The 25,890-nt window shown below is 48.6% G+C and overlaps 1 protein-coding gene across 2 annotated transcripts in view; it reads right to left on the bottom strand.

Annotated features, from left to right (window-relative positions):
- Positions 1-25,890, bottom strand: part of HIP1 (huntingtin interacting protein 1) — a 217,424-nt gene that overhangs the window by 22,357 nt on the left and 169,177 nt on the right. For both annotated transcript variants that reach the window (XM_006859687.1, XM_006859688.1), the window contains exons 6-22: positions 24,064-24,140; positions 23,517-23,578; positions 18,209-18,349; positions 16,399-16,456; positions 12,132-12,207; positions 11,858-11,998; positions 11,514-11,611; positions 11,116-11,188; positions 9,345-9,528; positions 8,704-8,792; positions 8,231-8,347; positions 6,985-7,086; positions 6,721-6,864; positions 5,806-5,941; positions 3,522-3,608; positions 3,238-3,345; positions 3,024-3,160 (exon numbers count right to left, since the gene is read on the bottom strand). In XM_006859687.1, coding sequence (XP_006859749.1) covers positions 3,024-3,160; positions 3,238-3,345; positions 3,522-3,608; positions 5,806-5,941; positions 6,721-6,864; positions 6,985-7,086; positions 8,231-8,347; positions 8,704-8,792; positions 9,345-9,528; positions 11,116-11,188; positions 11,514-11,611; positions 11,858-11,998; positions 12,132-12,207; positions 16,399-16,456; positions 18,209-18,349; positions 23,517-23,578; positions 24,064-24,140 — 1,830 coding nt within the window. The remainder of the gene's footprint in view (positions 1-3,023; positions 3,161-3,237; positions 3,346-3,521; positions 3,609-5,805; positions 5,942-6,720; positions 6,865-6,984; positions 7,087-8,230; positions 8,348-8,703; positions 8,793-9,344; positions 9,529-11,115; positions 11,189-11,513; positions 11,612-11,857; positions 11,999-12,131; positions 12,208-16,398; positions 16,457-18,208; positions 18,350-23,516; positions 23,579-24,063; positions 24,141-25,890) is intronic.

The following is a 25,890-nucleotide window of genomic DNA, read 5'->3' as shown; positions in this document are numbered from 1 at the left end:
AAAAAGTATTAGTGTGGATACATCTTACAAACAGAATGTTGACTGAAAAAGTAGAAGAATGCATATCAAAGGACTTGATTTGCAAAACATACAAAATCAAATATTATTTAGAGGGGAAAGAAAAAGAGGACCTGGTTAATTATCTTCTTTATTCTAGCCTTCTTGTCTCTTAACCTCTGTAGTCCCTATTATAAAATCTGTGTCACATTCTGTATAATTCCTTTAGCTCTATTATCCTGTTCATGAATTCTCTCTTCAGCTTTGTTTTAATCTGCTGGTGAACCTATATACTGTAGTTACTTATACTTTTTAATTTCCAAAAGTTCCATATGGTTCTTTTTAAAAAATATGTCTAGTTATTTTTTAAACTATTTTATTCCTGTCGCACTTTTAACACCTTTCATTAATTCTTTAGATGCATCAAACATATTTAGTGTGACCTATGTTCCTTGGAGTCCCGGTATGGTGTGTGAGTTAATGCGCTGGACTGCAAAGTCGGCTTTGATCTGCAAGGTCGGTAGTTCAAGCTCACCAGCTGCTCCTTGGAAACCCTATTCAGGGTCGCTATGGGTCCAAACTGACTTGGTGACACTTAACAACAACAAAAAATGTCCCTTAAGATGGGGATAAGACTCCTGTGGTTCAGTAGTGAATAATTGCTATCAGGTCTGATTGTGAGGTAGACGTTTTGTAACAGGAGGAGGGGGAGTGGCTGATTTTGCAGTTCAGGAGCAGTGGACCATCAAGGGAGAAGAGTGGAGTGCGGGACCTACCCAGAGAAGCAGCAACACCAAAGATGGAGACAGAGACAATGACATGGAGAGATGGAGTGGGTGGGAACTCTGGACTCTGGGAGGGAGAGGGTCTGTGTGTTAAAGGCCAGGGGGCAGGCTTGCGGGGTGTACCCTTTGGTTGTTTGATGATGCATGGAGGGGATTGTAATCATTGCAATGAAACAAAATACGATGGGATGAATGTAAAGCTGATGTTCTCCCATGTAAACTATCACCCAATTCACAAAAAAACTATAAAAAAAAAACAACGTTCCTTAGAACTGCATCTGTAAACTCTTTGAGGCCTAGGTTCAAAGAAAGACAATTTGAATTAGTTTCTGTCAGGTATCTATACTACCAATCCGACCACTTAAAATTTCATTTTTAGTTTGGGATTTTCATGCCCTATGGGTTGTATGAGAGATTTGGGCCTAGAGCCCATTTAAAGGTGGTTTGTCATTAGGAATTTTCTAGGGAGCTATGTTTCCTTCTCCCACAACCAAGTTTGAAATAAAGTCTTTCCTTGTAAGGCAGAGGAGTCCCTGGGTGGTACAAATGAGAAAGCACTTGACTATTAACCAAAAGGTTAGCAGTTTGAACCTATTCACCTGAAACCCACCCAAAGGTACCTCACAGAAAGGACAGGCAATCAATCTGCTTTCAAACATTTTCAGCCTTGAAAACCCTATGATGCTCTATTCTGCATATATGTGGGGCAGCTGGTTTTTGGGAGGGTAGGCTTTTTGTCCATGCATTCAACCTCTGGGATTCCTCTCTTGGTGGGGAAGGTCTCCATTCCAGTCTTCAGTCTTCTATCCTGCTCAGCCCTACGTTCTGTTTCTTATCCCGTTCTGTATGTGTACTCAATGAATGTGAACGGTCACCAGAGACAGGCAAACCCCTTTCCACAGGACAAACACTGGTTCTAGCTTCCTTTTGGTTTCTGATTCTACGATTTCCTTGTTTTAATCCGGTCCTGCCAGTCATGTAAAGAGATCTCTTTTACAAATTGCATCCAACAATGTAAAGTCCCTGTCTTGGAAACACTTCTTAGAGTATCTTGTCAGCCCTACTGTCAAAAAGGCCTGCCTTGCATTTTTACTGGTGGGACATGCTTTGTTTTCACTAATTTATGCTTTTGTTTCCTTGTTGTGTCTTACATACTTTGAATCACATACTAAGTTCTCAGTTTACTCAATTCAGCACTAGGGTGGGGAAGAGGCTCTTTTGAACACTAAAGACTATGAGATGCCACCACCAATAGTTTAATGAACTAAAATCTCATTATCATTATGCTTGCTGTTGTTAAGTGCCGTCAAGTGAGTTCCGACTCATAGCAATCCTCATAGGGTTGCTGAGGAGCAGCTGGTGGGTTTGAACTGCCGACTTACTAGTTCGCAGTCCTGTGCTGATCCTACAGCACCACTCCAGGAGTCTATTAAAAGAAATGCTTGCAGTTTCCCATTAAAACAGTACTGTTGCAGCTGTTTTTGAATGATCTTCAGCAAACATTTACCTGCATATGATAATAAAGATATTGTTTGATGATTTCTGCATTCTGTTAGGTCAGCTCCCTTTGGGATGGGCACAAATATGGATCTCTTTCAATTGATTGGCCAGATAGTTGTCTTCCAAATATCTGGGCACAGATGAATGAGTACCTCCAGTACTCCACAAGGTTGGCGGTTTAAACCCACCAGCTGTTCCTTGGAAACCCTCTACAGGGTCACTGTAACTCTGAATTGACTCGACACCACTTAAAAACAACAACTCTAGTGATCGCTGAACAACAATTGTGAGGATGGTTGCTATGAGTCGGAAACAACTCGACAGCACCTGGCAACAAGTATGGTGGTAAAGGAAGCTTGGTGACACAATGGGTAAGCACTCAGCTGTGAGCTAAAAGGTCACCAGTTCCAACTTAGCAGCCACTTCACTGGAGAATGAGGCGGCAGTTTGCTTCTGTGAAGGCTATAGGTTTGGACACCCTCTGGGTGTTCTACTGTGTCCTACAGGGTCACTTGGAATCGATGGCAACGGGTTGATTCTCACTGCAAAGTGACTGAATTGAGTGTAACGGCCAAGTCCCTCAGCAGCTGAGATTTTCCAGTTTTAACTCTTATTCTCTAGAATCAAGTTGAAAGTGTCAAAAAGAACTGGCTTAGAACGTTCCCTGGCGAGTCACTGGCACTCACGCCCATGAACACTAGAAGCGTCCCTCAACAACAACAACAACGTTCCCGACGGTACCTCTCCGATGGCAGCCATCTTGCTAAGGCAGTTCCTCAGGGCTGTGCTGTCGGCCTTCTCCAAACTGTCGTCTCCCTCCAGGGAAGCCAGGTAGAGGAGCGTCTCCCTGCCATACTGCTTACAGGTCTCGCTCAGTGCTGCAGATGCAAGGCAACAGAGTTGAGGCTCCTGCTCCCCGTGATTTCATGACAGCCCCTCACGCTCAGTTACTCACAGTCAGCGGGCTCTGGCAGGGCTCGAAGGCAGGTGGCACTACCTTGAAGAATGGTGTCACCGGTCAAGTGGCCAAGGAGGGTGACCGACTGCAGCATCTTACTGGTGTCTGCCGGGTGGTGAGAGGAAAGGTTTTTAGTCCTGGTTGAGGGCGATCACCTTCTTCCCCACCTCACAAGGGACATTCCCACCTCTCTGGGTCCACGGAACCCACCACTCGTTTCTCATCCACGCATTTCTGACCCTGCCCAGCCTCACTAATGACAGTGTTTTCTCCTGTCTTACCTTCTAGGCAGCCTGGTTGCTGGCTCCGACTTTTTTCTAGTTGCTCAATGCAGCTGAAAACAGACTTGATCCTGGAGAGAAGGTGATCTGTGAAGGAAGACAGGGCCGGGTCAGAGACGGCATTCCCATCAGTGACTGCACGCTTGCTGGTGGGTGAGTGCCCCAAGGACAGGTGGGTAGAGCGACGAATGTGCCGTGTCCCATCCTGGAGCATCCGTCGCTCTGCTTGTGAGCTGATCTGCACCCTCAGCCGAGAACCAGTGTGGCTGTGTCCGTAGGCTTCATTCCACCTTTCTTTCTCATCTCTGCCACGCTTCCCTGTTGACTCTCATTCCCAGGATCGACCTGCCTAACCCATGCTCTGCATACAACTGTCACTCCCAACCTATGCCTGGACACCCAGAGTCTTGGGGACGTTGATGGGCACGAGAGGGCAGAGTCCGGGCTCTTGAGTCACATGGCCTAGGAATGACACCCAGCACTGTTCCCACGAGCTGTCTGTGCCTGCTTCCTCTCCTGGAAAAAAATAGGGGTGACAATACTTCCTCACGGTGTCACACTCAGAGGATTCACTGGGTCAAGGCATGGAAAGCCCTTAGAATAGTGCCGGGCACACAGTAACCCCCACAAACCAAACCCACTACCGCTGAGTCGATTCTGAAGTCTGCGACTCAGTGGCACCAGGCTCCACAGGGTCTCTGTGGCTGTGACCTTTCAGATGGCCAACTGTAGTGTTAGCAGCGCAATGTGGAGCCATAGCTGCTTTTATTATTGTTACCCACTTTCCCTCCTCCTTTCTTTCCATCCCTAAACCTTCAAAACCCACCTCATGACCTCTTTTCTCCTATTCTGCCCATGGGCCCTACGTCCTGCCACTTCCTCAGTGAAGCAGGTGCTCTGGGTGCATCCTTAGTTGCAATGCTTGAGTTTCTGTATTGGTGGGTTCCCAGCTACGTGAGTTAACGAAGTAGTCCTTGCAGTGTAACTGATAAACGGCGACCTTTCAATTTAATAATGAAAACCAATGGCCAGTCGTTCCCTCCTTCCTGCTACACCTGGTGATAAGCCCTCTTACTACCTGGCCCCATGTCCTATGCTTGGAAATGAGCTCTGGTGAGATCTGGTCACTGAAATGTGCAAGATGGCTCAACCCCAATCTGTCTGGGGGGTGCTTTCCCATCTGCCTCTCCTCGGGGGCTCGGCCCCTGATTGCTGCTCCATTCCCATGCTGCATGGGCCCCGTTTACACCTGTGGCTCTGCTGTGGGATTTCTACTTCTGACTCTCCATACTTTATGATAACTCCAAGCTCACAGAGATGTCCTCTGGGCCTTCACAGTTTTTAACCAAAGCTCGGCCCCTAGGAGATCTTTCATCTGACTGAAGCCCTCAACCAGGATGGAGAAACTTTCCCAGGGGTCTCTCACACCTGCATAACAAACCACACTGGATGCCCCAGTCCCTCTCCCACACAGATTCACACTGAACAGCTTGAAGATGGGGCCTGGGCATCCTCAAGTTTGAAAAAACAAAAACTTTTCATTGTGAACTGAGTGATGGTTTACAGAGCAGATCATCAGTTTCACATTCAATAAATCATACACTTTGTTTCATCTCAATGATTGTAGTCCCTAGTGGTACTGTGGATTAATGGTCTAGACTGCAAGGTCGGCTTGAACTGCAGGCCGGCAGTTCAAGCTCACCAGCTGCTCGCTCCTCGGAAACCCTATATGGGTTGCTATGAGTCGAACCGACTTGACAGCACTTAACAACAACAACTATGTCACATCTCACATCCCACTTCCTCCTTGTTTCTTGCTTCCATTCCTCCTATTTTCCCAACCGTCTGAATTCTTTCCTTGGGGAAATGCTGCCCCCTTTGATCCTGAATGGCTGACCAATCTCTGATGTGTGTCCCTCACTAGGGCTGGGCTGAAATTGAGCAGCAGGGGGGAATTGCGTTCCAGACATGAAGGGTGACCCAGGCTAGTCTGGAAATCAGTATTTTCAAATGTTCCTCCTTCTTCCTGTTGTTAAGTGTCATTGAGTCAATTCCGACTCATAGCGACCCTGTGTAGGGTTTCCGAGGGACAGCTGGTGGGCTTGAACCGCCAACCTTGAGTTTTGCAGTCCAGTGGTGATCTTACAGCTCCATACCAGGAGTTCCTTAGATGACTCTAATACAGAGCCAGGCTGAGAACCCCTGAGCTCTGTGTCATGTGGGACAAAGCGCCAACTCAAGCTGTAAAGACCTGCAGCTGAAAGCTGGGATGCTGGCCCAGTACCTGCCGAGCCTGCGCAGCTGATGAGTGAGGGCTCCTCCAGCTGGCTCAGGGCTTCGTGTACCACCTGCTCCGCCGCCTTCCTGGACTCCATGAGGAGCACTCTCCGTTGCTCCTTGGCCAGTTGCTCCACAGACTCCTAGAAATGGCCCGGAGAGATCAGAGCCTGCCATAGACTCCCGGGGAGATCAGAGCCTGCCATAGACCCCCGGGGAGCCCTGAGCCTATCATAGACCCCTGAAGAGATCAGAGCCTGCCATAGACTCCCGGTGAGCCCAGAGCCTGCCATAGATCCCTGGTGAGCCCTGAGTCTGCCATAGACCCCCAGGGAGCCCTGAATCTGCCATAGACCCCCGGGGAGATCAGAGCCTGCCATAGACCCCTGGGGAGCCCTGAGCCTGCCATAAACCCCCAGAGAGATCAGAACTTGCCATAGACCCCTGGGGAGACCAGAGCCTGCCATAGATCCCCAGGGAAGATCAGAGCCTCCCATAGACCCCCAGGGAGACCAGAGCCTGCCGTAGACCCCCGGGAAGATCAGAGCCTCCCATAGGTCTCCGGGGAGATCAGAGCCTCCCATAAACCTCTGGAGAGATCAGAGCCTGCCACAGACCCCTGAGGAGCCCTGAGCATCTTCCACCTGTGGCATAGCTGGGATTCCTGGCATTTTAGCTCAGATGGCTCTTAATGAGAGCAATCCTTGAACTTGCTCCACAGCGGGTGGTACTGACCACAAGGAGGCTATGGGGGAGGAGTACTCTTTCCAAGGACAAACTTCTCAGAAGAAAGAGGGCTCTGCTTTCCTCACCTGTGCTGTGATGACGAGCGGGGGGAGCTCTGTGTGAGCAGGCCAAAGCCCCCCACACCCTTTGCCCAGTCCCTGAGGCCCCTCAGTCTGAGCAGATGCACATTACTCGCCTGGGTGCTGGAGAGTTTGAGCTGGGTTTGTTCCAGCTGCTCCCGAAGAGCAGATACTTGCTCGTCGCACTGTGCTGCTGCGCTCACTAGGCTGTCTCGCTCCTTCTGCAGCTTGCTGACCTGGGCAGCCCAGTCTGCTTCTGACTGCAATGTGGCAAGCACATGAGTAGCAGGGGGAGGCTGGCAGAACTAAACGGCCCCCTCCCCAAGGACATGCTAGGCGGGGTAAGAACCAGGCAGGGGAGACACGAGGTGCTCTCTCACCTGGGCTGATGTTTCCAGGTTGCCTTGGAGGACCTGGAGCTCCTGTTTGTTGGTGGTAAGTTCTTGCTTCAAGCTCTCTAGAACCTCCACCTGTTCTTGAGTCTGAAAGAGAAGAAAATCAGCCTCTGGTCTGGGTGGGAGCTACCAGGGGTGAACACACACCAAAATTCCTCGAGCTAGAAAAGATAGATTTGTTAAAGACTTCATTTTGCTTGGATCCACTATCGACATGCACGAAGGCAGCAGTTAAGAAATCACATGACGTACTGCATTAGGCAAATCTGTTGCACAAAACCCCTTTTTAAAGGGTTTAAGAGCAAAGGTGTCAGTTTGAGGACTAAGGTGCGCCTGGCCTAAGCTACGGTATTTATAATAGCCTCATACACATGTGAAAGTTGGACAATGAATAATGTATGTGAAGTATGAGAGATGAAGACCAGCCATCCTGGCTTCCAAGGAGTACTCCAGCTGCACTTCTTCCAACACAGATCTATTTGTTCTATTGGCAGCCCATGGTGCTTTCAGTATTCTCCTCCAACACCACAACTCAAAGGCATCAATTCTTCTACGGTCTTCCGTATTCACTGTCCAACTTTCACATGCAGATGAGGTTATTGAAAATACCATGGCTTGGGTCGGGCACACCTTAGTCCTCAAGCTGACATCTCTGCTCTTGAATAGTCAGTTGCTGTCAAATTGATTCTGATTCATGGTGGCCCCATATGTGTCTGGCTGATTTTTCAGAAGTCGATCACCAGGCCTTTGTTCCAAGTGTCTGTGGGCAGACTTGAATATCTAACTTTTCAGTTAGTAGCTAGCTGAGTACTAGCCAGGGACTCCTAATTTCCATTAGATATGTGTATTTGTTACTTTTGGTCACAGTCAGAAAACTATCAAAGTCACTACTCTCATTCTATGGCTTTCACCCATCTGACATATTTTTCTAACCTCATCCTCTAAGCCTCTGGTTTGGTCGCACCTCCTACCAACACTGTGGGTGCTCTCCTGTCTGCAAGTCACAAAGTCTTAATAACTCTGTTCAACAGAAGTGTCTTCATTACTTCATGGCCCTAACCCATGTATGTCATTGGAAACCATGTCTCTTGAATGGCATAGCCCTGGCTTCCTGGTGCACTCTGACAGCCAAGTAACCCACAGGACTGCCCAGGGAGTCTTTTGACCTGGGTACAGCGCTCAAAACACCTTCCACTCCACCATTTCCTGCCGCATGGTTCTCACCACTCACCTTCCGCTGGGCCTGCTCACACACTCGCTGGAAAGAATCCTCCAGCTCTTTTTTCTCTCGCTCCAAATCCACTTGTGCTTGCCTGGCCACTGACACCTGTTTGGTCACCTCTGCGTTCTGTAAGAGAAGAAACGTGTCTTGAACGGGTTCATCTCAAGCTTAGAGGGCATCTTCCTTCTAGAACAAATGATGGACGTCAGAGCGCGAGAGGGAAGCCAGAGCAAACGATCATGTTTGAATACTCAGCTCTCAAGGGTTTACAGAAATTACGAAGGCAGAGAAGATTGGTGGGATGTGTCTAGGATCAAGTTCAAGGTACAGGAGGAAACGGATCTCAAACGCTGTGGTTCCTGAGAAATGGCAACTCCCTGAAAACTGGCAGAGACACTGAACTTGGAGAAGCCATAGGCTTGAGATGCTATCTGCCTTGTGTGGGGTCTGCAGGATGGGCCAGAGTGCGGTCGGGGTCCTACCTTGCGCAGTAGATCGGCATGGTTCTGAACCAGCTCGCTGTATTTCTCCTTTAGCTTGCTGTACCGCTGTTCGTTGGTTTGGGCTTTCCCTGCAGTGCCAAAGACTGAGGTAAGGAAAGAGTCCATCCTGCCAGGGACCGGTGCCCTTTTTTTTTTTTTTAATTAGCCAGGGGCGCTACAATGTCCTCCTCCTTTCTCTTCACAAATTTATACATCTTCTCCCTCAAAACTCTACTTAAGTAAGCCCCTTTGGGAAGTTTTTCTTTACTTTGGAAAAAATGAACTTGATTGAAACTTGAGTCATGCCTGCTTAAATAAAGTTATTTGTATACATGACATTTGCTCTTTGAAGGTTTGGGGCTTTTATGCCCGTTTTTCCTTCGGCTGTCTGTCCTGCTCTCTCTTCAGACACACATTCCCGGGGCAGGCACTCCTCATCATTTTCTGTGTTCCATGTCCCAGGGCTCTGTACCTGGTGGACTGAGGGCAACCTGCCCTCTGAGTGGTCACCAGGGTTGGCATTCCTGACAGCTCGTTTAGAAGGATGCAAGGCCAGGCCCTGCGGCCCCGCCAGCATCCTCCATCCTGAGGCTAGTCCGACGCTGCACTTCCCGGCCTCCATCCCCGCCCCCGCCGCTCACTTTCTATCTCTGTCAGGCTCCGCTGAGCCTTCTCTGTGTCTTCTCGCGTCTTCTTGAGCTCGTCTAGCTCCGCCCGGAGGAACTCACTGTCATCGGCCGCCTGCTGCCGCAAGTGCCGCTGCTCAGTCAGCTCGGCTTCCAGCTCACGGATGCGACCCTTCAGCTGCAGCACCGCCCGCTGGCTCTGTGAGAGGCACCGAGGTCACCATGCTGCCAAGCATGGGGCCGGCTGTGCCGGGCAGGAGAAGCAGGTCCCACCAGGTTTCCAGCTCTGACCGAGGAAATAGCTAGGTTTTCCTAACAAGCCAGTTCCTAAGGTGTCATGTTTCTGGTCATTCTGAGTATGAACCCAGACAGCTGGTGAGAAGGTGAGACAGGTGTGATATGATGGGGCGCGGGCAGACGAGGAGATCGGAGAACTCTGGTCACACCAGAGCTGGGGAGCAGAGCGGAAGACCAAGGAGAGGGGGCTCTGCTTGTCCCCGTTAGTCACGTGACCGGCCAGGTCTGCGAGGCAGTCAGATAGATGCACCACCTCACACTGCTGACAGCCACCACAGTTACCCACCGGACGCTCCCTGTCACCACGTGAGAAAAAGTGGCCTTTCTCACCCCAGTCACACAGCCAGGCCACGATCGTGGCTATCTCTGTGCATCATAGGGGGATGCAGCTCTACAGGGAAGCGTGAGGAGACTTCTAAAAGTTCATGGAAAAATGGAATGAAAAGATCATCGTGTACATAAAATAAAACAACAACAAAAACAGAGGGAATAGAAGCAAATACTGTTGAATGGTGATGCATGGAGGGGATTGTATTCATTGCAATGATATGAAATACGATGAGTGCAAAACTGATGTTCGCCCATGGAAGCTATCACTCAATGCACAATAAAAGCTTTAAAAAAAAAAAAAAGAAAGAAAGCCAATCTGTGATGGTTACAGAGGGAGTGTTGTTGTTGTTAAGTGCTGACCCATAGTGACCCTGGATAGAGTTTCCAAGGAGCAGATGGTGAGCTTGAACCACCGACGTTGCAGCTCAAACGACTTTGCAGCCTGACACATTAGCCCACAGCGCCACACCAGGACTCCACAGGATAGAAGGTTACCATGGGTGACATGGCAAGCAACATACAACAAGAGGGAGGCTGGCAGAGGAAAGACGAAGGTAGCAGGAAGACAGGCAGGAATACAAGAATGAAAGTGAATAGAGGTAATTATTGAGAACTGTTGGTACACGGAGGGGATTGCAATCGTTGTAGTGCAGCAAAGGATGAGATTTGTTGGATGTAAAACAGAATCTACAAACCTTCTTTCAATTCATATTAAAAGTTTTTTTAAAATTATAAATAAAGAAGATAATGGAATTTTCCCACAAAGTTCATGAAGCACCCTTGTTTCGAAAACCAAAAACAAAACCAGACTCAGGGTCACTGAGTCAAATCTGGTTCATAGTGACCCTCTAGAACAGGGTAGAACAGAGACTTCTGAGACTGCAAATCTTTACAGGAGCAAACAGCCTCATCTTTCTCCTACAGAGCGGCTGCTGGGTTTGAACCATCATCAACCTTGGGGTTAGCAGCCCAGTGCCTAACTCACAGCACTACTGGGGCACCTTTGTATAAAGGAAAGGTGACTAAGACCATAGGAAGACTAGATTCTTCTGCTCCGGCAAGTCTACTAAAGCTGTGGTCCAACAGTTACGAGAAGCAGATTTAACATTACAATCTGTGGCAGTAAAACACAAAAACCAGATTGGAGCCCAAGCCATACCTCAGTCTTCATGTTTTCCAGCTGTGCCTTCAGCCCACCGATCTCTCTGTATAGTTGCTCAATTAAGTGATCTCTGGGGAGAGAAAAACAAGCTTGTTTCTACTGAAATGGGAGCTAGGAAAGAGACAATTCTTTGAAACTCCATAGGCTAATGCAGGGTCATTAGTGTTAGCAGATACTCCGCTAATGCCCTGTGGGCCCACAGCTATCTTAGCATCATTTATTTTCCTTCTGGGATTAAAGTGGCCAGCAGTATTAAGGATGAAGACATTCTTTATCCTGTAACATCCAAGAAGCACCAGGAACATTAAGAGCTCCTTGTTGGGTAGGTCTTGCCAATTGCATTACGGTTTTAGCGCCATTTCTGCCCCATCCGTTTTAGCCCTGCTTAGACTCACTTCTCATCCTTGTTGACACCGTTCTGACTGTTGAAAATGAAGGGGTCGCTGCTGAAAGAGCTGCCAAAGATGTCATCAAACTTGTTGTCAAATAAATTCTGTGGTGACCAAACGGGATGAAGAACAAAGTTAGAGACCCAGAGAATTCTACGTGTGGGTCAAATGCAAGAGGGGTGTCAGGGTGAATTCTTTCTGACAGTACCTAAGGACCATATGCCAGAGGTGTCCCATCTAACTTAGTGCTCAGGTAAACTAAGTCTTTGATGCTTATGAAGGAACCTGGGTCAGTACTGAGAGGCACAGGGCACAGGAAGGGCTAAGTTTCTCTCCTACACGCTCCTCACCGGCTGAGAGGCATCCATGTCCATGAGATCATCCTTTTCCAAAACAGGCTCACTGTCTGGGGATGAGGCCTCCGCTGGGATTACCACCACAGGGCTGATGTGTTCTGAGAGTGCTGAGGCTCGCAGGAAGTTGGGTGGGTTCTGAAGAGGGGAGACACACCCTCCAGCATGCCAGCCGCCCATGCTCACCTGCCAGGTGCTTCCAGCCTCTTACAGAGAACCCGGGGACTTAGCAGCATACGGGGTACGGCAGGCACAGCCGGGACATGCTTACCTCGGGCAGCTGAGGGATCTGGATGAGCCGTTTGAAGTATTGTAGATTGCTGGAGCGGTAGAACAGATCTTTCAATCTAGGGGAGAAGAAGGACTTCAGGGGCACTGGGTGCCTTTGCCAGCCCCAGGTGGGGGGCAGTGCAGGCACCCAGCGATGGTACCACCTCCCAGTCCAAAGGCTCAGACTGTCAAGGGTCTGGTCCCTATGTAACAAGGATTCCATTATGATGCCACCAGCGGGGAAGGCCTCTGGATAGCCCATCCTCTACTCCTGGTTATAAGGAAGTAGAGAAACTCATAATACCAACCCTTTGGAAGAGAGGTAATTCCCAAACCCATTTCTGTATTGAGGTAGAATGTATCTTGTTATGTTGAAGGAATATTTTGACTTGGAGTAACATTAAAAGGAATTTTTAACTTTGCAGTCTAGGCGTGGAGGTCCCTGGGACCATCAAGGGAGAAGAGTGGAGAGCAGGACCCTACCCAGAGAAGCAGTGATGCCAGAGATGGCGGCAGAGATGATGAGGTGGAGAGATGGAGCAGCTGGGGACTCTAGACACAGAGAGGAGAGGGGCTGTGTGCCGATGACTGGGGGGCAGGCTTGCAGGGTATACCCTTTGGATGGTTGATGATGCATGGAGGGGATTGTAACCATGTCAATGAAACGATATACAATAGGATGAATGTAAAACTAATGTTCTCCCATGTAAACTATCACATAATTCACAATAAAACATAAAAAAAAAAAAAAGGAATTTACTCTCTCCAAGTATAAACTGGAATCCTGGAATGGTACACACAGTTCGTGTGCTTGGCTGCTAATGAAAAAGTTGGAAGTTTGAGTCTAACCAGAGGCACCTCAGAAGAAAGATTTGGTGATCTACTTCTGAGGGTTAAAAAAAAGGCATTGGAAACCCTATGGAGCACAGTTCTACTCTGATACCCATGGGGTCACTGAGAGCTGGAGTCAATGGTAACTCAAGTATAAACCAACTGAACCGAGGGAAGGGGAAGGGAGATTACTAAGATTAATTACCAAGGAAGTTCTCTTTTTAATGAATTTGTCTTGTTTTAGAGCTCTGTGATCTCTCTAATTAGACTCTAAGCTTTCTCAAGGTCAGGACTGAGACCTGCTGAGCTAAGTTTACATTCTACCAGGCATAGAGAATGCTCTCAGTAAATATTTGTGGGAGACAAACTATCTAGTAGTTAATCTTACAGTCCAGGAACAGAGGACCCTAGGACCATCCAGGGAGAAGAGCATGAGCGGAATTTGGGACCCTATCCAGAGAAGCAGTGACACCAGAGATGGAAGCAGAGATGATGACATGGAGAAAGAGAGCAGCTGAGGACTCCAGACTCATGGAAAGAGAAAGGCTGTGTGCTAGTGGCCAGGAGGCAGGCTTGCAGAATGTGCCCTTTGTTTAAATGATTATATATTCCTGAGTGTTTTTGTGTACATCAAAGAAAAACAAAACAATACCAGAGGGAATATAAGCAAATACTGTTGAATGATGATGCATGAAGATTGTATTCATCGCAATGAAACAAAATACAATAGGATGAGTGCAAAACTGATGTTCTCCCATAAAAACTATCACTCAATGCACAATAAAAGCTTTAAAAACAACAACAACAAAAACCTATCTATCTACACTGTGCCCTGTTGTGAAGTGCTGTCAAATCGGTTCTACTCATAGCGATCCTGTATAGGGTTTGCAAGGAGCGGGTGGTTGGTGAGCTTGAACCGCTGACCCTGTGGTTCAAACCGGCTTTCCGGTTCAGCACATTAGCCCACAGTGCCACACCAGCGCTCCACACTGTGCCCTATAAACATGGGTATAAAACAGCAAAAATCTTTCTTCCCATGCCCAAATCTTCATTTTGAATCTACACTCTGAGGGCCAAGATGGTGGATAACATCTGGATCTATGTAAAGGGGCTTCAAAAAGTTTGTGGAAAATGGAAATGAAGAGAAACTAGAGTTTTCTCATGAGCTTTCTGAAGCTCCTGGCATGTTCTGAGAGGAAACGGGACCATGGGGCTTGGCAGCTACTACCTGCAACATAGAATTTTCTCACACTCATCCCAGTAGAGGAAACCCTTGGGGTCTCATGACAGCCTTTTAGGCCCCAAGAGCTGGACCTGCCACTGTGACCCTGCTGTTGGATTCAAGACAGTGAGGGGCTCACAGAGTGGCTAGACCTGTGAAAGAGAGAAAGTGAGGTGGCTGCTCAGTGGAGAGGTTTTCATAAGCCAGAGAAAAACAAAGGTTGTCAGATCACCCGACCACGCATCTCCTTTCTGGACCAGAGCCAACAGGAATAGGTTCATATGGTTTTCACAAGCTACTAGAACTTACTATTCTAGCAAAGTGGCTCCACGGTCTGTCTCCTAGGATTTATTACAGAACACACAGCAGGCTTCTCAAAGGGAACATGCAAACCGGGAGATTAGTACAGACCTGAATCTGTCCTGTGATTACTACTGGGGAGCCAGCCAGAGACGGCGAAGCTCAGGGCTTCAGGGCTTCAGGTTTCCCCCGTGTCAAGGATGAAGAAATTAACAAAAAACCAAAGGGACCACAGTATACAGTGCTAAACCAGGAGACTCCATCTTCTCTCACCCCCTCCAGTCCCCTCCTCTTGGATATTTACTCACAGGATGAACTACACTTTCCATGTAGTCACCGATTTACCCCCCAGGCAGCCACGCCTGCTACACTAGGTCACTGTTCTTAGCGTATTCAGACATTTAGATGAAAATTGTCCAAACACCGAGCACTAGATGCTTAATGACTGGGATGTACAAAGTGTGAGAGATACGTAACGGGCAAGACAGACAAAAATAAAGTTATACTTCGAAATACTGCATATGCACATGAAAGCTGGGCAGTGAATAATTGATGAATTGATGCTTTTGAGTTATGGTGTTGGAAGAGCACATTGAACGTGCCATGGGCTGTCAAAAGAACCAACAGATCTGTGTTGGAAGAAGTGCAGCCAGAGTGCTCCTTGGAGGCCAGGATGGCCAAACTTTGTTTCTCATACTTTGGACATATTGTCAGGAGGGACAAGTCACTGAAGAAGGATATCATGTTTGGTAAGGTGGAGGGCCAGAGAAAAAGAGGAAGACCCCCCAGCGAGATGGATTGGCAAAGTGGCAGCATTAATGGGTTCGAGCATGGCAACAGTAGTGAGGTTGGCCCAGGATTGGGCAGTATTTTGTGCTGTTGTACATAGGGTCACTATGAGTCGGTACAGACTCTATGGCACCTAACAACAACAACAAAGCGGGGTGCTGTGATAGAGGAGGTGGGGGCAGGGGTGAGAAGAAGATATGACTTATATGAGGTGGGTCAGAGGAAGTGACAGACTGCCTCTCTGGGAGCTGCCCCAGTTAAGAGCAGAGCATCCCAGGTAGTGGGGAGACAGGTGCACAGGCCCCAACTAGGGAACGCGTCGAGTATGTTCTAGAAATGGAAAAGACTCTGTGTGGCTAAGACACTGTCAGAAAGGAGAGGCAGGGGCCAGACCATGCAGGGCCTTGGAGGCTGCGGAGAAGTGCCTGGATTTGATTCCAAGTGTCATGGGAAGCCAATAAAAGGCTTTGGGCAAGGCATACATGCTTCACAAGGTTGTCTGGTCTGCAGTGTGAAGACTGTATTGTAGTTGTAGGGGCCAGAAGGGAAGTGCTGAGGGCCAAGCATGCAGTGATGGTGGCTGGAGATGGAGGAGTGGAGAGAGCCGAGACAGACGTGTAGAGAGTCAAGTGACCCTGTCCTTGAACGTGGAGGAGAGTACATGGCAAGTTCACTGGATGGTGGCAGTCTTTACTGACACAGAAAAGACTGGGAATAAAAAGGTTCTTTGGGGAAAAGAGGTATTTTGGGGGGTGATGAGGGAGTTCAGTTTGAGATTTCAGTCTCATGTAGAGATGTCCAACAGACAGTAGGATGAGACACTTAGGTTCAGCTAGAGATACATGTTCCAGAATTGTCAGCTTGTATATCTTGCATGATCATGAGAACTCAGGGGGAGGCAAAAAAAAGAGGATGGATGTGTCCCTGGGCACAGAGCGGGTGACAACGAACAAAATCTCATTCTTCTACATGCTTCTGCGGATTCATTAGAGAACCAAGAGCTTCCCGAGTTAGTCAGTGGGTGTACACACTGCAGCACCACACACCTCCACCCTTGGAGTATTAACCCTTACCACGGATGAAGTGATCTTGCACCATTCTGACTCGCCTTGATGCTAACACTCACTTTGTGAACTGCTCCATGAAGCGGTCCCGGTGGCCTTGCAAGGTGTCGGCTGGGAGACCTGGAAACATGGGAAGAATGTGAGCGCGGAGGAGGAGTGAGTGGAGGGCAAGCGAGCCTCAGCAGAGCTCAGAAGGGAGGAGTTGGTCTGGTCAGGGCATGTGGCCAGCCCTGGCCAAGAGCTGCCTGAGAACCAGGGACCATCAAGCCCCATAAGACCGGGGCAAGAACACAGGCTCTGAGGCAATGCTGCCAGCAGGGAGAGGTGTACAGAGAGACAGGCGGCAGGTGTGCTCATCCTCTCAGTCTGCCTGGGGCTTCTGGAGTGTGAACCACTCTGGGCACCATGATGAGGGACTCGTATGTATCCCTGACCAAGTAAGTGGATCGGCGCAATAGGACCTGGACTGGGGTGGTTCTCTCTTGGCGGGAATGTACTTATTCTAGGATGAAACCAGGGCTGATGTTCGTCTAGAAGTGATCTATGGCGGTTGCCTGAAAGGATACCGGGCAGGAGACAGCGAACATGGGGCTGAGATTTGGGGGATCTTGGCTTTGGTTGAGGCTTGACCACTAACTTACTCTGGGACCCTGGACAAGGAGCAGCCTTGGTGGGGTAGGTTTTTCACCAACACAGTGGGCTCTGTGAGGTACTTTCAGGTGGAATGATTCTGCTGTATTTCAATGATCTTAGCATGAATCATAAAGCATTGCTACTAGGATTCTAGTTCATACATGCATGAGTTTATTCTAAACAAAACATGTTTTTACATGTGTCTGTCCTCAGTGAATGGCTACAGACGTGTTCTCTCAGTGGGTCTGAGTCTCACTGGGATGCCGTCACAAAAGGTGCTTGGGAAATAAGTTGGGAAACCTCTACCCTAGATAATGTAAGGCAATGTAGTAGTTAGACGTTGGGCTACTAATTCAAGGTCAGCAGTTCAAATCTCCCAGTGGCTCCATGGGAGAAAGTTGAGGTTTTCTGCTCCTGTAAACCCTACACAGGGCCTCTCTGAGTCGGAAATGATTCCACACCACTTAGCAACAACAACCCTAGATCATGTGAGTCTAAGGCAGGGGGCAGGGGCAGGGGGCAGGGGGCAGGGGGCAGGTTTATTCTTATTTCTGTGGCTCCTAGCCTACACCGTGCAACCGATGAGTGTATATGTATTGGATGATGTGGTGGTAAAGTTAGAGGCCTAAGGAGAGGAACCATCCTGGGACAACACCATGACAAACCAGATGTCTTCGTGGGTCCTGAATGTAATTGGGACTGTCGCAGACTCTGCACATTTCAGTGAAGCAAACACACAGGTGGGCAGAGTCACCTCCTGAGGCTTATCTAAAGGTAGCCTGCTGTCTGCTTCAAGAAGGGACAAGCGCAACAAGGCTCTACTTACCTCTGCCTGTCAACAGACTGGGGTTACTACAGGGGGCCAAAGTAACAATCTTGAGAAAGACTGGGACCTACAGAAGCCAGGAGATGACTCCTGTTCCCTCCTTCCTCATCATAGGCAAAGCACTGATATACCACAAGGACCCAAGAACCTAGGACATTAGGATGTTCTAGGATAAGCACTGGGCTGTGAACCACAAGGTTGGCAGTTCGAGCTCACCAGTTGCTCTGTGGGAGAAAGATGAGGCTTTCTGCTCCAGGAAAGATTTAAAGTCTCAGAAGCCCTATTTATGAGTCAGAACTGACTTGATGGCACATAACAACTTAACAACAACAAGCTCTTGCAGTCTCAAGATGACCAGACGCCACTGTGGAGCCATCGTGGAGGCAAGGCGGGAAGCCCAGTGCAATACTCACAGGAGTGGAGTTTGAAGAGAAGCTTGACGGCGTAATCGTAGAGGTGGCTGCTGTCTAGTATGACCTGGATCAGTGGGGCGAGGCGGCACTGTCCAGCTGTCGTTACTGACACGGAGCGGGACATGTCCAAGGAGTTGAACACTAGGGAAAAGAGAGGGGCAAGGAAGGTGAGAGGCACAGAGCTAGGAAATGACAGGTGACCACCTCTGAGAGGCAGACAGAAGGGATCCAACACACACAGAGGGCCTACTCTGTGCCGATCTAAGGAGCGAATGGAATTTGTTTAATGCTTAAAAACACTCTATGAAGAGGGACTGGGTGCTGGCGGCCAGGAGTCAGGCTTGCAGAATGTTCCCTTTAGTTGTTTACATTATTATATATTCCTGAGTGTTTTTGTGTACACATCCCGCTCCCCCACCCCAAAAAACAACAAAAAAGAGGGACTGTAGACTGTAATCATTGCAATAAAAACGACGGTATAAAGCCTATGCTCTCCCACGTAAACTATCACTCAGTTCACAATTTAAAAAAAGTCATGCTGGATAAAAACAAACAACAAAACAAAATCCCTCAAATGAGATAGGCAAAGGCATCCCTGGAACGAGAGGTAACTGACTCGAAGGAGTTGACAAAACCAAGCAGTGATTTTCCTGAGAGGTGGCAAGTTCAAAGGCAGGCAGCCAGCAGAACCGGCAACAGCTAGGCCTTTGCTCGTCATGGTTAACATGCTTGGTGGGTCGTGAACAGATGCGGGGCTCTCGTTTGTGCAAAGCCTGGGGGTTACCTAGGATCGCCCAGGGAGCTCCCAGAAGGGAGGAGACTTAGCTCCTGTCTCTGAGGAGCTTCAGAGTCCCTGCCCTGGTCTCATAGGCTAGACATAGGACATCACCTTCCAGAATTTCTGATTTAACGAGGAGGTGGGCTACTGTTCAGAGAAGTCCTCAGTTTCATGGGGAATCAAAATTCTACAACTGAAATTCCCTCTCAGGCATGTGATCTCTCTCTGATGTAAATCACAGGTTCAAAGGAGTACCAAATCTGGGGATATTGTCAAACCTCGATGCACTGTTGTTGTTAAGTGCCGTTGAGTAGGTTCTGACTCGTGGTGACGCTGTGTAGATAGAGTTTCTGAGGAGTGGCTGGTGGGTTTCAACCACTGACCGTGTGGTTCAAACAGAATTTGTGATACAAGCTTTAGCGGGAAGACCAACAAGAGCCATCCTGCATTCTCCCAAGTTCCAAAGAAGTTTCCCCCCACAGAACTCCTGGCCCAAGCAACTGGCCTGCGCTGATTTTCCTTCTATCTTGGAGACGCCATACAGAGCCAGGTGGGAAGTAAATTGCCTTGTGGTCCTGCGCCGATCTCAATGGCCCCCTGAGGAAAGCCCTGAGTCTGGCACGCCACCTCTCAGGATTGCTCCCATGCCTGCTAACTGGGTCAGTCTGGCAATTGCAAGAATCCCAAATGGTTCTAATTAAAAGGCAGACTCACTGCTTGATACAAATTGAAAGCAGCTGCCCAGGCAAGGTGGCCATCTCCCAAGCCTACTGGCTTCCTCAGGCTCCCCTCTGGCAAGGAATCACAGACTGCTCCCTCTCCCAGGCGGCCCTCTGCTTCCCATGACTTTCCAGGAACATCCCCAGGGCATATGGGAACATCTTGAAGAGTGTGATCTTGGACCTGTTACTCCACCTCTTTGCCTCTGATTTCTCTTGTAAAATGTGGAGGATGCTCACAGTATGTAAAGGTCTCGTAATGAAGAAGTGAGAATGTGTCTAAAGTACACAGTGCTGGGCATCGAGACTGATTAGCGTCACCTGCGGAAAATGAAAAACTACTGCCTGCCAACAAACCCCCACCCCCAAACCCACTGTCATCGAGTCCACTCTGACTCAATAGTGACCCTCTGGGGCAGAACAGAGCTGCTCCCCATGGTTTCTGAACCTGTCAATCTATACGGGAGCAGATAGCTTCATTGTTCCCCGATGGAGTGGGCTGGTGGGTTTGAGCCACCGAGCTTGTGATTAGCAGCCTAGCAACCAACGGCACCACCAGGGCTTCCTAGCCCCGCCCCATTCTGTTTTAATTGGCTGGGGGTAGGGCTGGGGCACCAATATAGTTTTCATTAGCTCCCCAGGTGATTATAATGAGCAGCCAGGGTTGGAAATCATGGGCAGGCAGCCTCGCTCAGCGGTTCTCAAACATTAAATGCATCAGAAATAGTACTGCCCAAGAGAATTCTGTCCAATTCTGTATCTGTATCATCTAATATGCTAACTGAATGTGGCACTTGAATTGTGGCTAAGTGCAACTGAGGACCTGAATTTTAACATCATTTTCACGTAAATGAAATATAAATGCCCACACATGGCTACTGGGAAGCAAGGTGACTCTATGCTATAAACACTGCACTGCAAACCACACAGTTCGCGGTTCGAATCACTAGCCACTCCTTGGGAGAAAGATGAGGCTTTCTGCTCCCAAGAAGACAAAAAGTCTTGGAAACCCTATGCAGGGTCGTTATGAGTTAGAACCAACTCGACAGTACTGAATAAGAAGAAGTCTGGGTTAGAGGCCCTGCTTGGCTGCTAGCCAGAAGGTTGGAGGTTTGAGTCCACTCAGAGGTATTTCAGACAAAAGAAGCAGGGAGAGATTACTTCTGTAAAACCAGGCACAGGAGACCCCACAGAGCACAGCTCTACCCACACACACATCCAGGCACATGGCTCGATGGTAACTGGGTTTCTTTTTGGTCTGGGGTAGAGCCTGAGATAAACGCTAACTCTAGTTTCCCCCTATTTCCCACAGCAGTGCAGACCACCAGGCTGTGAGCGAGGGTACTGGTCAGAGCCTTCCATGGACACAGAGCAGAATTCCAAACCTTGGTAAACTGGCTCAAGAGGTTTGATTGCAGCTGGGGTGGGGTCTTGGGCACATATTAGAACCTTCTTCCAACACCATCTCTCTGGATTTTTAGTACATTCAAATATACACGGTGGGGACTTGGCGGAGGGAATGGAGTAGAGTGTCTTGGAGTCCAAATCAGAGCTTTCTCAGGGACGAGATCATGAGGGATGTGTGCAAAGATGTGGGATTTAAATAAGGGTAGCCCTATTCTGGGGAACACAGTGGTGCTATAGGACAAGCACTAGACTGTGAGCAAGTTCAGCGGTTTGAGTTCATCAACTGCTTCATGGGAGAACGATGAGGTTTTCTATTCCTGTAAAGACGTACAGCCTTGGAAAAGCCTATATAGGCTACAAGTCAGAACCGACTGGGCGGCACTTAACAACAACAAAGATGTACAGCCTTGGAAGCCCTATGAGTCGGAACCGACTTGGCGGCACTAACAGTGGCAGCAGCTCTGTTCCAGAAGGCTCTAAGTTACTCATTCAGCCAATACTCCTGTAGCGAGCTGTTGGATGCTGACACCACTGTATGAACTCCGCTCACCTGTGATTTCTTTTTGCTGCATTGAAAGCAAGCACTTGTCCACTTTCTGTTCTTGCTGAGCACTCGCTACGTCCTAGACACTGGCTAGTCCAGACGGGATTGAAAGGGAAGTTGAAGATGGTTTCAGGTTTGGAAGAAGTGGCACTTGGCATCTAGTGGTCAAAATGTAAGTGAACAACGTCCAATCCGTGAGAGCGGGAAGGTCCCGCAGTGGGGGAAGCTCAGCTGCCGTTCTCAGCCTAACTAACTACTCAAGCCCTTCCTGATGCTAGAATCTCTCTGCTTCCTCTTACTCCAGCAGTCTCCAGGCTGGGAGGGACAACCTGAGAAGTTGAACGTTTGCCTTGTTTTCCCCAGGCCTTTGTACAGGTGGCAGGAGGACTCTAAGAGGTCAGAGTTGCTAGAAGAGGCCTTGGATAAGCTGCACAGCAATGTTTACACTGGACACTCTCAAGGAATGCCCACTCACATCTGCAGTTCAATTCAGCACAGTCCGAAGCGAAATGGAAATGAATTCTAAATTATCCACTAGTTAAGTCATTAAAAGTTGGCTTCGGCGTATATAGTTGTGCCTGTGGTATTTTGGGGGAACTATTTTACTGTGTTTGGGGTGAAAGTTCACACAGCAATTTCACTTCACAATCAACAATTTTAGACACAATTTTGTTTCATGACATTAATCACAACTCCCTCAAGAAGTACTCTTCTCTCTTCCGTCCTGGGTTCCCTGTTTCCATTCATCCAGCTTGCCTGCCCATTGATGACCTTCTGAACTCGGTTTCTGGGTACATGCTGCCCTTTTGGTCTCATATGGTGATTATTTTGAGAAGTCCGTTTCTCACCTGTGTGTACACAGACTTTTCTGTAAACGTGTCCTGTGCCTTTTTAAGACTGTCTGCACCACTTCTCCCACCAGCCTAGGAATGCCTTAGGGCAAGGATTCAATTCTGTGTTTCATTTCAACTTCATTTCAACTTCTCTGATGATTTAGCTGATACAAGGGCCCTGCTCAAATAAACTCCTAGCTGTTCTTCTTGTTACTAGGTGCTGTCCAGCGAGTTCCAATCTATAGCAACCCAGTCTGTGACCATCTTCACATCTGCTGCTACACTTGAATCCATTGTTGCTGCTGCCACTGTGCCAGTCCATCTTGTTGGGGGGGTGTCTCTTTCTCTCTGTCTCGCCACTCTACCAAGCATGATGCCCTTCTCCAGACTGGTTCCTCCTGATAATATGTCCGAAATAATGACAGACAAGGTCTGGCCATCCTGGCTTCTAAGGAGCATTCTGGTCATACTTCTTCCAACACACTTTAGTTTGTTCTTTTGGCAGTCCTTCAATATTCTTCTCCAACAAATGCATCAATTCTTCTAAGATCTTCCTTATTCACTGTCCAGCTTTCACATGCATATGAGGTGATTGAAAATATCATGGGTTGGGTCAGGCACACCTTAGTCCTCAAGGTGACATCTTTGCTCTTCAACACTTTAAAGAGGTCTTGTGCAGCAGATTTGCCTAATGCAATAAGCCATTTGATTTCATGACTGCTGCTTCCATGAGTGTTGATGGTGGATCCAAGCAAAATGAAGTCTTTGGCAACTTCAATCTCGTCTCCCCTCATCATGATGTTAAGTACTGGTCCAGTGGTGAGGATTTTTGTTTTCTTTACATTGAGGTGCAACCCATACTGAAGCCTGTGGTCTTTGATCTTCATCAGTAAAAGTTCCCAATTTCTGATCCTTGTACTGCAAAATTTGGGAGGGTAAGCCAGGCTGACTGGTCCAAGCAGGGGAGCAGACTGGGGGTTAGGCAGTCCCCCTGCGAGCCTGGGTAGGATAGGAGGGGGCAACTCACCGGTTTGGAAGAGGTTTAGCTCACACTCCAGGTAGTCAAACATCTCCACTGTTAGCTGGAAGCTGGACCCAAGAGGAAGGAAAGCATCATTATACTCTCAGCCCAAGACCAGTCTGTCTTACTCCTTTCCTGCCCCACACTAGACTGTGCTTCAGCCCCCAGTGCACATGCATGCCCATAAGGAAACACACATGCAGAGACTCCAGTTCTTAGCCCCCATTAAGAAGGCTTCAATGGTATTCAAGCCACTTGGAGACTGAGAGCGGTCAAGAGTCAACAGAAGAGCAGAAGGAGAGACGAGACCCCAGGGTTAGGTTGGGAAAATGGAGGGAAACAGACATGGAAGCTTTGGGTGTGAGACAGTCTGGCAGGGGCTTTGGACAAGACATATAACAGTAAGTGGCCCCAAGGCCAAGCCACCCAGGAGCCTGAGTCCCCACCTCTGCCACTCCCCCTACATCAGGTCCTCTGGGCCCCTAGAGAGAACTGACGACATTACCCAGAGACACTTGCCCCATGAGGTCCGAGCATGAGGTCAGCTACTTACAAGTTATTGACATCGTTTTCTCCTGCCTCATCCAGCTGCCGGTCACTCATCTGGAGGTTGCCTGGGAACCTCGGATTCTAAGAGGAAGGCAGAGGGAGGGAGTCAGAATAGGGTGCCTTGGGAGCTCTGCATAGAGCCCAACGAAGCCAACACCAAGGCAGCGATGTACAGTGAGCGTGTGTGGAAGCACGTGGTGTTCACGCTCTTCTGAGGAAGCTGGTGTCAGTTCCTCCTGGCTCACAGTACACAACCTCACACCCACAGAACCCTTGACTGGCTCACAGCAGAGACCACCCATGATCTGCATCAGAGGTGAAGGCTCCAGCCCACCCCCCAGAGCTAGGAGAGGGTTTCTCCCTTGCAGCATGCGGCCTAGGAACATTCTTCTAAGGATGTCAGCCCTCAATTATCCATAGCACATTCTGAACCCTATCCTGGTTTCCTGTTGTCTTCTGGCCACTCCGTAAAGCTGCTGGTGTGTGCTCAGGGACGGCAAACCAATTCCCATATTAACTTCAGCAAAACAGAATTTGTAAAATAAACTTGAGGGTTGGAAAATCAGTTTCCAGCATCAGTCATCATGGGAAATCCGAATCATTCTCTTTGATAATGTGGCTTGCCTAAAGTTGGTGGGATATTGGCTGAAGAGAAAAACAGAGATGAGCCACAGAAAGGTGGGGCGCCGTTCTATTCAAGGGGGCGGGCTTTGAAATTCTTGTTAAGTCCTTCAAGTTCTGAAGATGGTCACTCAGAGATACGGAGGTGGGAGACTGTCATTTTTGCTTGATTTCAACTCAAAGTCTACACAGCAAGAGTTTTTTTTCAAAGTGTGGTCCCTGAACCATCAGCATCACCTGGGAACTTGCTAGAAGTGCAAATTCTCAGGCCTCACCCCAGACCTATTCAATCAGACTGAAAATGGAGCCCAGGGACCCGTGTTTTCACGAGGCCCCAGGTGATTCTGATATGGTGGCCAAGCAGGGAGCAGGGATCATGAAGTCGGGTGGTAGTAGAGAACAGCTCTGTAGCAAGACAGGCAGGGGGCAAAACCAAGGGTATAGGGGTATACCTCATGCCTGCCAAAATGCTACTCGTACTTTATTTATTCCCGATACCAGTCCACAGAACACAAATAATGACTCCCAAGTGAGGAAACCGGGATTCGGGGAAAGGATATGCAGGTAAGAAGCTCGAGTTTGAATTCAAGTTGTTCTGATACAAAATGGTTGTTTTGTTTTGAGGTACAGCTGGAAAGACTGCTGCTTGGAGTAAAGCACTATGGGTGGGTGGGTGCTCAGAGGAGAGAGACAGGGAGCGCAGAGTGACGAGCTGGCTTAGGGACCTGTCTTAGCTAGGCCAGCCACTGAATCATGAACGTTCCATTTCCCCCCCAAGGAGCTCTGCAGGCCTAGGCTTCTGCAGAGATTCTGAATTTCCAACAGGCTGGGAAGCTCTCTTTTACATGTGAACACTCCAGGCAATTTCAGTTATAAGTCCATCTGCCGACACCAAAACCCCACGCCAAACCCACTGCCGAGTCGGTTCTAGTTTGTATCAGCCCTAAACGAAGGTTAAGTGCTCCAGAGGGTTTCCAGGCTATAAATCTATATGGGAGCTGACAGCTTTATCTCTCTCCCATGGAGCAGCTGGAGGACTTGAACTCCCAATCTTGTGGCTAACCCACAGTGCCACCAGGGCTCCTGTGGTGGTGGTGGTGGCAGTGTGCCGTGGAGTCGGTTCCAACTCATAGTGACCCTGTACAGGGTTTCCAAGGCTGTTAATCTTTACAGGAGCAGAAAGCCTCATCTTTCTCCCACAGAACAGCTG

This window comes from Chrysochloris asiatica, unplaced genomic scaffold, assembly GCF_000296735.1.
Source record: "Chrysochloris asiatica unplaced genomic scaffold, ChrAsi1.0 scaffold00034, whole genome shotgun sequence".
NCBI lineage: Eukaryota > Metazoa > Chordata > Mammalia > Afrosoricida > Chrysochloridae > Chrysochloris > Chrysochloris asiatica.
Note: the sequence above shows the minus strand (reverse complement) of the source record. Positions and strands in the feature narration are given on the sequence as shown.